This window comes from Oenanthe melanoleuca, chromosome 6 (genome assembly GCF_029582105.1).
Source record: "Oenanthe melanoleuca isolate GR-GAL-2019-014 chromosome 6, OMel1.0, whole genome shotgun sequence".
In the NCBI taxonomy this organism is placed as follows: Eukaryota; Metazoa; Chordata; class Aves; order Passeriformes; family Muscicapidae; genus Oenanthe; species Oenanthe melanoleuca.
The window spans coordinates 29260599-29272984 of record NC_079340.1 but is presented as its reverse complement, the minus strand read 5'-3'; the positions used below and the strand labels follow the sequence as shown (position 1 = coordinate 29272984).

Genomic DNA, 12386 nt, shown 5'->3' with positions numbered 1-12386 from the left:
TTCCTCACTCAAACCTTGTCATTCCAGTAGGATGTGGGCAATATGAAGGCCTTTTACAAATGCCTCCCTTCATTTTCCTGTTTTTTGGCTTCTATGAGAGACCATGTCCAAAGCCTGCTGCAATCCAATTTTAAAGCAGGCCATGCTTTTCTCCCACAGTAAATGAAGCAATTGAATTTATGGGTTTTAGGAATTCTGCAGCATGCTGCTTATGACCAAGCAGTGTGTTTGCACTGGGTGGTGACAGCAGAAGGAATTTCCTGTTTCCTTGCCTCTTTGCAACCTCTGCCCTCAGGTCCCTCTCCTATCCTATCCTGGATTTGGGTATGTAGAGCTAAACAGGTACCATATTCTCCTGGGTCCCATGCAGCTCAAAGAGGGAGACTGGACTCTGAAGTGGGCCATTTTTAGTCTGGGTCATGGTTAGGTGACTATAGCCATGAAGTGAAGGATAACACCCCCAAGCAATGGGGCCATGTGCATGCTCTCCCCTTAGGCTGGAATTACATCTCTATTCCAGTCCATGGCATAATCTAACCCTGCTTGCAGCAGCACAGAGTCAGCACTTGCCATGTTTGAATTTACCATCCTTCACAAGCAGAATGTCTCTTATTAGAACGACTACATGAGGACTACATGAGGTTAGCTTCTGTTTTAGGATGAGGGAAAGGAGTAGGAAAAAAATGAAGTCTATTTAAACTTCTGATTTGTATCAAATGACATCAAAACAAAAGGATGTGGTTCTGCCCATAGCCTCCTAGAAAATAATGGGTTAATATTTCCTTAGTCTAACTGACTAGGACATAAACTGTCATTTAAAATCGTGTCTAAATCCCCTGAGTGACTTGCAGAACCTAACAATATTATCAGTTAAGCTGCTCCATGGATCTTTTAGTTTCTCTAGCTGGTACAAATGGAGGCAGTGGATTTTCACTGGTTTTCACCAGATGAGATCGTGGTCCTGGGTTGAAATGCAGAAGAGTTAAGGGAGAATTAGAACAACTGACAAGAACTGGATGAAGATGTCTAAATAAATATTCTGTAAGCACTTATCCTGATTTTCTTGCTTTCTAATGCCTGAACCAGGAAAAAAACAACTATAGATTGTTTTACAGACTGGATAGCACTTGTTGTCTGGTACAGAAAAGGTTAACAAATCTAATGCAGAAATGTGGAAACACCTGAAATATTTTTAGGTATTTGCAATATTAGCAGTTTGCTGTAGCTGTCTGCAGGTCAAACCCTTACATCTAACCTATTTGAATGCTAATACTTCCTTTGAGATGCTCACACGTTTGTTTACTTTTAAAGATGTGTAAATCCTACTGAAAATAGTCAGAGTGGGTGAGCAAACATTGCAGCATCAGCGGAAAACAAATTTAAGTAAAATAAGATCCTTTGTGCTACAAGCTAAATGCACATTTCTAATCCTAACTTCATTCACAGGTACATAGCTGAGACCCTCTAGTGGCATAAACATTTATTTGCCTTCAGCATGTGATTAAAATTCTATTTTACAGTTGCATTATAGCAACAAAATTACAGGTAGTATTTTTGGGCACTCTGGGGGCTCTGGCAAAGCGCATTTGGGATTAGATACTCTGCAGGCTCATGTTAATGAAAGTAAATTGATTTTTAGCGGTGAGGGGCAATTATAGAGGTACTGGAAGGAGAGGGGAATTTTTGAAAGGATATTCTAGAACTAATTACTATCAGTAAAAAACACACAAAGAGCAACGTAATACCCAGGGCAGCCAATGGGGATAAAAGCTTACACACAAATCTGTCATGACCTAGTAGTGAAGACTGTTTAAAAACAGTGATCTCCACTTAGCTTGTAAATGCGCATCGCCCTCTTTCTCACTCATATACTCTCTCTCTCTCTCTCTCTCTCTCTCTCTCTGATACACACACACATACACGCTCCTGGATTTGCAGAAGACAGACATCTAGGGCACTTCTTGGCATCCACAGGAAAATCACATGGGATTAAAACCCCCCAGCAGTAAGTACTCACTGCATTAAATGTTTATTAAGTGGCATGCTGTCAAAAGCTAGATTTAATAGTAATACAGGAGGACTTGAATGGAAATTGGTTGTATTTGATTTTTTTTTAGGAACTGCTGAAAGCTGCCTCTCAAGGATTACAAGTTCACCTTTTGCATTTACGGCTGCTTGTTTACTATCCATGTGGTAACCTCTGGACAGGCAGTAATCCATTCATTATCCCACTGATTGAGTGCGGGAGCAGCGCAGTGCTAACTACTTCACTCAGCTGACGGCAGACAGCAGAAGGAGGAAAATGATGAATTCGGACAATTTAACCTCCCAAAGCTTCCTCTCTGCTATTCACAGCAACACCAGCAATTTATTCTCAGGGCTCCAGTTTGTTCAGTCCTTCAAGCCACTCATCATCCCCTGCTACTCGCTGGTGGTTTTTATTGGTGTCATTGGGAATTACCTTCTCATCTATGTCATCTGCAAGACAAAAAAAATGCACAATGTCACCAACTTTCTGGTAGGCAATCTGGCTTTCTCAGACATGCTCATGTGTGCCACCTGTGTGCCCCTGACCCTGGCCTATGCCTTTGAGCCCCGGGGATGGGTTTACGGGCGCTTCATGTGCTACTTTGTTTTCCTGATGCAACCTGTCACCGTGTTTGTGTCTGTCTTCACCCTGACTGTCATAGCTGTGGACAGGTACTGTGCCACGGTGTACCCGTTCCGCAGGAGGCTCACCATCCCCATCTGTGCTTACATCCTGGCTGCTATTTGGCTGCTGAGCTGCACTTTGGCTGCCCCAGCCTTGGTCCACACCTACCACGCAGAGTTCCCAGAGCTGGACTTCTCCATCTGCGAGGAGTTCTGGTTCCACATGAAAAGAGATCGCTTGGCTTACGCCTACAGCACCCTCATCATCACCTATGTACTGCCTTTGGCTGTCATCTCCCTGTCCTACCTGAGGATCTCAGTCAAGCTGAAGAACCGTGTAGTGCCAGGCAATGTCACCCAGGGCCAAGCTGAGTGGGACCGTGCCAGGAGGAGAAAGACTTTTCGCTTGCTGGTCTTAGTGGTGGCAGCCTTTGGAGTCTGTTGGCTGCCCCTGCACATCTTCAACATGATAAAGGACATCGACATCAGCTTGATTGACAAGCAGTACTTCAACTTCATCCAGCTGCTGTGCCACTGGTTTGCAATGATGTCTGCTTGTACCAATGCCTTCCTCTACGCCTGGCTCCATGACAGCTTCAGGGGAGAGCTGAAAAAGATGTTTGCCTGGAGGAAGAAGAAAATTGGACCTGCTACAAACTGCATTATGGCCAGTGTGGTGCTGTAAATGAGAGCTGATGGGAGTGCACCTCCTTTGTACATTAACATTGTAAGTCTTTTCCACTTTTAATTAGTCCTCATTCCTGACATTTGCCCTTAGGGCTCAATTATAACAACACAAGTACCATGTGCATCTTCCCTGGCACCTTCACTTCTAATGGAGAATGACAGGCAGATGTCATGCCTCAAAAATGTCTTTTTTTCTTTGATTGGAGTTAGAAGCCAAGGACATGTGAGCACAATAAGATACAGATATCCTTCCTATCTGTTTTGGATATTACTGTCAGTACAGAGGTGGGTTTTGGGGACAAAGAGAAGCAAGGATGAATATGAAACCTAAATATCTCAAAGAGGGAGTTTTGTGGATTGGGTAGAAATTAAAACTGTGTGTCTACCCAGAGTCCATTCCTCAGCACAGGCTCTATTGTAGAGGACTCAGAACATTTCTGTGGTCCTTTTTGGGTTAGGGCCATTGCCTCATGCAGCCCCAAGTCGCCGACCCTACTGCAGGACAGCTGTGTTGTCCTCACAGCCTTGTCAGTGCTGAGATTAATTCCCTTCGTTCCTTGAGGAATGGATTTTGACATGTGCAATGCTGCCATCAGCTTTGGTCTCCAGAGAGAGCCAGAGGTTTTGGCACTGCCCTTCTGGAGGTGCCCTAAGACACAGAAGGCTGAAGGGCCGTGGATATTGAGCCAAGCATGAGCACTGCATGGCCAGTCAAAGAAAGAGCTGCCAAGGAGAGGAGGGGCAGGTGCCCTCCTTTGGAGGAGTCTTTTGGGAGGAAACAATTTCCTTTGGCATTCACCTTTCAAAGGGAGTTAGAAGCTATAATCAACCTAATGGTTTCTAGTTTCTTCTTCCCTGAAAATATCTGGTATCACAGTTAAGTGTACAGGGCAAAGTTCTGACAACAGATACTGATTCTGAGAGGTTTGCTCCAACTTGCTCAGCTGGAATCTGGGATAGCATGAGAAACTTCCTGGTACTGAACTGACAGCAGCCAAAAAAGCAGCACAATCCAGGGGCAGTTCTGGCCATGGTCAGCAAGAGCATCTCTCTGACTACACCTGCAAAAGGCCAGAGAGGTCTCTGCTGGGGGCAATACAAATGGACATGAGGGGAGGGGGAAAAGATATGGTTGCTTTAGTTTGTAAATGTAATCCTACTGTGAATCTGTGAAAATAATTTTGCTCATCGTGTTTAATTTGATAAAAAAATTCCCCAGATCCGTATGCACACCCTGAGAAAAGTGTTGGGAAAACATTTGAAATCCCATTTCATGAACTTCCTACAATTTCAACTTGTTCTACTGCTGGTAATGAGGAAATAAAAAACTGATTACAGAGGCACTGAATGAAGAAGGTCTGTTTAAATTGGGCACTACTTGCATTCACTCTGTGATTATGTGTGTCTGCCTTGCTTACTTCAGTTTAAAGATTTGAGTGACCTTACTAAAGAATGTTTTCCTTTTGCCGAATTTCAGGAAATGACTTTTCCTTGAAGCTCAATATAGCTCAATGTTGGAATAACTGGTCACTTTGAAAAGGCAAAAAGCCCACTTCCACACAAACCAACTCAAGTTTAAAAGCTTTTCAAACTCATTTTCAGGACTCTTTTAAAGAGTACAGAGAGCAGGACACCAAGAGAAATCACAATTTCACTGAAATCACAATGCCAAGAACGCTTCAAATAACAAAAAAAATCTTGATTTTTAGCGATTTTTCTTGTGTGCAATTAAGTCAATTCAAACTGCTAATTTTTCAGTTTGTAATGGTTAATTAACATTGAGGTAGCTCAGAATGTCTCCAGCCTCCTGCACTAAATATAGACAGTGCTGTCACCCAGAGGGATCCAAAGCCCAGTGGAGTCTTCCCAGACTTTCTTACCCACAGCAGTCCTGGGATCTTTTCCTCCTTACACATCATATTTTTTCCCTCATTTGCCATCATGTTCTCTTGAATGATAATGACTGGAAATGGTGACTGCAGAGAGCTGCATGAAGCAAACAAGGATTTCTCTCTCCATTTGGTTTTCCTCGAGACAGAAATGAAGGCTGTTCAGTGCCAAGAATGTTCCCACAGTGACAGCTGCATTGGGAATATCTCACTTCCAGCTGCCTCTGGAGCTGCTGTTAGAGCAGTGCCAAGGTCTGCCAGCTCCTGGAGATGCCCAGCACAGCTGGCATCCTCATCTAAGTGCTGGTTTAATCTGTACTTGCCTTGATTCTGTCAGGATGTGATTTTGCAGCAGAAAGCTCAGCCTGCCCTTGTTTCAGGCCCTCCTTAAAAGCAGGTTTTCAGATGCACCCTGAAATCATCTGCATTCTCCAGATGTGGGTTCCTGAAGCTCCTTCTCCTCCACAGCCCCCTTGGTCCACCTCAGTGGTCCTGTAATGCCATTTTTCCAGTCTTTCCCTGCACACAGGGGGTCCAGTCCTGAGCTTGAGGTCTGGGGGTTCCATAGGGCAGAGAACAAAGCACAACCACATTCACTGAGCCTCAGTTCTGCTAACTGAGCCCCAAGAACCTCTGCACAATTTAATTATTATTTTGTCTGATATCCAGAGTAATAAACAATAATAAGATTTAGAGGCACATTGATGCATTTCTGTAATCCAGTTATGCAAATAAATATATTGGAAGCTGTCATGTGAAACGTGTTTGCTAATCTCCAGCCCTCTGCAGGGAACTGCTGCAGCTCTTGGAAGGAGCAGGGCTCATCACTGAGGCTTTTTTGGTGGAATATTTTTGAATTGTAGTTAAGAAATCATGGCATGCTTTTATTTTGTAGAGTAGCTTAGTTCAGAACTTGATAAACTTGATCAAGCATAAACTACTCCCTGTGGTCAAGAGTGAGGCTGGCATTAAAAGGCAATGTACTCATGAAACACATAGAGAAGTAAGTGTTTGATCAGGAGTTAGATTAGAAAGTGACCAAAGCTCACTGAAGTTGATATCAGACACCTAAAGGAAAACAATAAAACCTAAGTTAGCGTCAGGTAGGGTTGTGCTTCCCCCACCTCAGGGATATCTACTCAGAACAGTCACCAAAAAATAACTTGTCTGTGCAATGCACTGCTTTAAATAAATTTTCCTTGTTCTTGGCTGAAGAAAACTCAGAGTTACATTTGTATCATTTTTGGGGAATAGAAGTTTATCTGGGTGGGAAAAAGCAGCTCCTGCTTACTCACAGGAGCAGGGTGAGTGCTTCACAGCTGATAGATGGACTGGGGGAAGCTGGTGTTTTTCAGACCTGATGAACAAAAAGGGCTTAATCGAGCAAATTTTGCTTGTTGAGGTGTCAGTGGTGAGATATAATTAGTTGTCTAAGGTGACAGAAGCTGAAAATGGTGCACCTGCAGCTGAGGAAAAAAAGTGCAAGACTGGAGAGAACGGTACAGTGCATGAATCAATCTCCCCAACAGACGAGAAGAGGGTAGGTTCAAAACCAGCATGTTTGTGGTAAAGCCACTGCCATCTTGCCAATTTCTGCATGAAGTGTAGTACAAACTTTTACCTTCAGCCCTTCCCTCTCACTGCTCTCTATCTTTTCTCAGAAAAACAATAATCATGTTTCTTCTGCTTACACTGGAGAAAAGGTTGCTCAAGGGTCAAAGCAAACATTTCTGCCTCATGGAAAGCATACAGAGAGGGAGAGCTTTCTAAAGGGAAAAGGGCTTTCTAAAATGAAGAATATCCTCTTCTCCCTTCTTTCTGCAAGACACACAGGCTCTGAACTGAGCCATTTCCTGAGTGGATCTGCAGCTGGCCTGGCCTGACACCTGGAGCTCTGGCTTTTGTGTTTACCTCAAGTAAATACCTTTCCCTATGCTCAGTGACCTCATTTTGGGTCACAACCACCACTAACTCTGACCCTTTGTACCTGATTTCCCTCCACAGCAACAAGATGTTTCACTGAAAGTCCCAGAGAGAAGCTGCAGATGCATCTGAGGTATCCATCCTATATTAATGGGACTTTTCCTTTGGCAATCATTATCACAATCCCTGTCTCAAGAGCAGCTCTGAAGTCTATTCTTACTGAATAATGACATAACCAGACAGGACAGGCTTCCCCAGGCTGATTTCAATAAAATTTTGGATCCCAGGATTATACAAGGATTGGATATTAGGAAAAATTCCTTCACCAAATGGCTGGTCAGGCTGCCCAGGGCACTGCTGGACTCACCATCCTTGGAGGGACTTAAAAGATGTGTAGATGTAGCCCCTGGGGACATGATTTAGAGTTGAGCTGGTATCAGCTTGGACTTGATGATCTTAGAGGTGTTTTCCAACCTAAACGATTCAGGAATAATTACTTGATAGTCAGGCTGCCTCCCTAGAGGGCAAAATGTGAGAGGTTAAGGGCTTGAAGCTCAAATATATCCTATTGGGAGTTATGTCCCTTTGGGATCTATAAATTCATCCTCTTCATCAAGAAGCAGATGGGTTTGACTTTCCCTTTCTAGAGCTTGCTTTGTCAAATTAAGTTAATGAAGTTAGTGATCTATATAAATAATAAAGCACACACTCAAGAGCTCCCTGATTCATGCCTCCAGCCCATTGGAATCAATTTGGGATCACTGCTATCTATTTGTAGCTTTCCATCCTTTGCATCTTGTTTATCTTAATTATCACCTTGTAATTTACCTGAGGGTTTGTTATTCTTTATTCTTTCTTTTTTTCTTTTTTTTTTTTTTTTTTAATTCCTGCAGGGAATATCCAGAAGGAGATGATGGCAAAAATCTCCATACCTACATTTCCTACAATTTCTGCATTTCCATGAGGCACTGGAGACAAGCAGCAGCAAGAGGACTGCAAAGAGATTTTGTGGCTTTCCAGCATGGAGATGGGATCTGCCTCTCCTGCTCAGCACAGCTCTGGGTTTCCAGATAACATTCTGGAAAGGCAGCTCGTGGCTCACAGCAGCAGGAGTGGTTTTAGTGCTGTGGTTTGTGAGAAGCTGGTGCTGGGTGGGGCTGAGGATCACTCAGTGCAGCTCAGGCTCTCCCCAGCAGCATCCCAGAGTGATGGGCTCAGCCAGAGGCAGCTGTGCTCTGGGGAGGTTGATCAGCTCGAGGTGCTGTCTCTCTTTCTAGAGCTCCCCAGCCACAGGGAGATGTGTTTGTTCACCCCATCACACCCACAAGACAGGTGAAAATGTGAGACCAGATGACACGGTGCACTGTCCCACAAAGCCACCACCCACACGTTGCATTTTGGCTACAGGAGTGGCAGAAAGGATAATGCAACAAAGTTCTTCGTGTAATGGAGAAGCAAAAAGAGTTTTATTTAAAGGAACACTACACTTATATAGGGTAGTTTGTGCAAAACAGAATAGAAAAGGCTCATTGGTCTGAGAAGGCAACACCTCTTTGAAAACATGCTTTCTGCAAAAGATCACGTCTCCAGCAGGTGTTAATCATCGTTAAAATTCCTTGTCCTTGAGCAGCCTCAGAAACCCAAGGCTTCAAGGCTGCTTTTTCCCTGGTTCCCAGCAGTATCCAATGACACTCACAGCTTGAGTCTGTGACCTGCAGCGTCTGGGAGTAAGAAGGAGACTGTGCTGTGAACCAACCCCATCTTGGCCTCGTGGAGGCAGAGCAAGAAAGGAAGAAAAAACAATATTTCTGAACTTCAAGCTAACAAAAGCCAGCCAAAGGGTAAATCTGTAATCACCCAGAGGCTGCTCCTGTAGGAGTGCAGGACTCAAGCCTTCTTGAGGACGTGGTCCCTCACTTGTGGCGTGTCAACTCGGTGAATTTGCCTTGTGGTGTCTCTTTTCCCTCCCCTCAATCCCTCAGTGCAACAGGGACAAGCCAGGCAAAAGCAGGAACATTAGAGTGAGGCCCACATCCCATTTCTGTACAGTCCAGAGGCAGAGGAGTTGAGGGCAGATGCTCTTGTGAAAGGGTTTTGTTAATAAAAATAATTGTAAGGTTAGGGATGGAGTTCCAAGGCAAGTGTTCAATCTACCCGCTCCTCAGCAACTGGAGGAAACTCTGGAGGAAGTAAGATGACAAAAATTAAAATATCATGTGAAAGATCTATCTGTGAGTTAAATAACCAATACATAATGCATACAAAGTATTTCAAATCATTAACATGACAAAATTATCACTCAGCTTTGGAATGATTTCCCCTTGATTATTGAATCACTTTAACATTCAACATCTGTTGTTAATATGCATAGATTAAAAAAAAATAATAATAAATTTGAAACCATCTGAAGCACTTGATAGCATATGGCAAACCTGTTTAATCTTAACAAGTCAATAATATTATCATTGTGAGTCACTTCTTCATTAAAACATGTATTAATGTCTGTTGTATAAAATAATGTCTATTTGTAAAAGCTTTTTGTTTTTGTCACTTGTCACAGCTAAGTGCAATTGTCACTTGTCACAGCTAATTCTAGATTGCTTTGATACCATCTCCTCTTGGAAAATTGTCACTGACTGAGGACAGAGGAAATGCAAATCATCACCTGTCAAAGTGCTGACAATATCACAGACAAACTACAGGGAAAATTATGAAGAGCTGTACTTTGCTGTAGTGACAAAAATATGGGTTTCTTTGCTTTTAAGGCACTGTGGAAAGCACTGTTCCAAAGAGCTCTGACCCCCAAAAACCTTGTAACAATGTCTGACAAGATTTGCATTATTTCATAGTTCTTAACATTCTTTGGTTATTGCTAAATGAGGAAACTATTCCCATGAATTAGTTTGGAATGGCACTACCCTGTAAATGCTGCCTAAATGTCTGCAATACCCAAAAATTTAGGCCTGGGGGGAGGACATAAAAGAAGTGGGGATTAAATGCCAAACTGCCCAGATCCTGAAATCATTAATAATTAATTATTAATAAAAAAGTTATGTTTTCATATTGACTGAGAAGACTTATCTCCTCCCCCTCCCCATATATTTTAAGGAAAGGCTCTTGAATTTCAGGTTATTATTTCTCATGCAGAGACATCTCCCTTCAGCTCAGTATGAGGCACCCAAAACTTGAAGTCACATCTTCCCTTTGCACCCTCAGCAGGGGCTGTGAGTTAGTTCAGGCCAGACAGAAGCTTATTCTGCACATCTGCATTCAATATTTTGGGTGAAACCTCTCCTAGAGCATTGCATGAACAAGTGCCTTGGGATGCTGTCTAAGCTCCCCTGTATTCACCCACTCTCACAAAGTTTAAATCTAATTTGTGAGTTTAGTTCAGATCTGTTTTCCAGAAGTGGTACAGTAACCAGCAGCCCCAGGCTAAATATCTTATCCATACATGTGAAATTTATTATCTAGTAAAAAACCCAAGCAACTAACCCCAAACCCCAAACCCATTCCTTCCATAAAGGAATAATAGATCCACATAAAAAATTAAATAGTTCTTAAAATGCCTTGATTCCTGGGGATTCAGTCACTTTCAAGAGAAGATGTTCTAATGATTGTTCAACATTGAAGAAGTTATGTCCAAGTGGAGTATTTGGTAGCTTTCTAAACCATTATGGGTTTGCTGAATAAACAGAAAAGCACAAAAGATTTGAGGGCAAGAAGAAAATGCACAGGATTTTTAGTGCTAATATGATTTAGCTGGACAAGCTGAATCTGCAACGTGGTGTTTAATAAACAGCTTAATTTACAGTGCTGAACATAGAGATAATTAGGCAAGCACTTTCTCTCCAGCTCTCACATGAGGTATTTAAAAAGAGGGGTGGAAGGTGGATTTGGAGAAGGCTGCATTGACAGAAGAACGGTTTTAAAATTTTTAACAGATATGAATGAAAACTAAATGAAGAGTGTCAGTACAGCTTTCTAAATCTGAAGGTATTTATGTTCAAATATTGAGATTCTATGAGGTGGATAAAAGGCAATGTGGAGCTACACTGAGTTTCACAATTCACCTATTTAAAAACAGTTACAAAAATGGCAAACCCTATAGATTACTCAAAACTACATTAGCAGAGGGAAAATAGAATACAAGGGAAATTCCAGCCTGTTTCCTGTTATACAATATTCCCACATTCCCTTTTGGGAATTATAAATTTTTTGTTTTGTTTACCCCTCTAGATCAGAAGTCCTCAGGATGCAGCAGTTCCTGCCTCCACACATTTTGTACAGTTTCTAGTAAGAGGAAGAATCCAAGATCTGAGATATCTCCTCCAAACAGCTCTGGGAGATTGGAGTCCATGTGGCTCATACCATGAGGCAGAGCACAAATACATGGAATTATCATCCTAATACAGAACTAAAACTAAACTCTGAATTGGAGCTAGAAGGTTTATCAAGCACCATCTTTTCACAATAAATTAATAACTGTTTCCCTTCAGCATTTAGCATTAACACATTTGATAAAGTGGCTGGGTCTTTATTCATCAAAGTATTCCTGTAAATTATTCCTAATTTCCCTGAAACCTGCTAGTCAGCTGTTTTCTCACTAATTCTTTCTTCATTAGAGAAACAAAACCTGTTTTCCCTACCCCCAGCAACGCTTACATTGCATTTCCTAACAGAGCTCACCCTCTGGTGACCATGGTGCCTTTCCACCACCATCACTTGTGCCCCAGCCCAGCAGGCAGAGCCTTTAAACACACACAGGACCCTCTGTCAAACACTGGCAGTGTTGCTGCAGGCTGGGGTGGATGGGAGTCTTTTAGACAGGCTTCAGCTTATTAAACAAGTTTCCCAAGGTTGTGTCATCAGGAGATGCAATTACATGGAGCCAGGTAGAGCCTACATGTGCAAGGCAGTGATTAAAGCAAGTATTTGATACTAATAAAGCAGCCTATTAAAACTGAGTAAAAAAGTCTTCCCTAATTTCTTGGTAAAATAAATACAGAAAAGAATTAGTGAAAATTGATAAAAAATACTTGTGGGTGCATGAACAATTTGGCATTTTGCTTCATCTAGACCTTTCATTTCTCTAAGAGTCCTAAAATGCTGTCCATAGTTTGTTATATTATTTTTAAAAAAGTTTCAGATTTAATTACCATGGATTTATTATCCCCGCTTTGGTTCCAAGTGGGTCTCTTGCTCCAACTGGTATTGCCTCATCCATTTCCTCTT

The 12386-nt window shown here is 42.3% G+C and overlaps 1 protein-coding gene across 1 annotated transcript; it reads left to right on the top strand.

The window, feature by feature from the left end:
* Positions 1 to 1916: 1916 nt before the first annotated feature.
* Positions 1917 to 9525, top strand: PRLHR (prolactin releasing hormone receptor). The gene is made up of 3 exons (XM_056495314.1): positions 1917 to 2005; positions 2118 to 3379; positions 8045 to 9525. The coding sequence occupies exon 2, from the start codon at positions 2303 to 2305 to the stop codon at positions 3335 to 3337; it is 1035 nt and encodes a 344-aa protein (XP_056351289.1). The 5' UTR covers positions 1917 to 2005; positions 2118 to 2302; the 3' UTR covers positions 3338 to 3379; positions 8045 to 9525.
* Positions 9526 to 12386: the final 2861 nt, after the last annotated feature.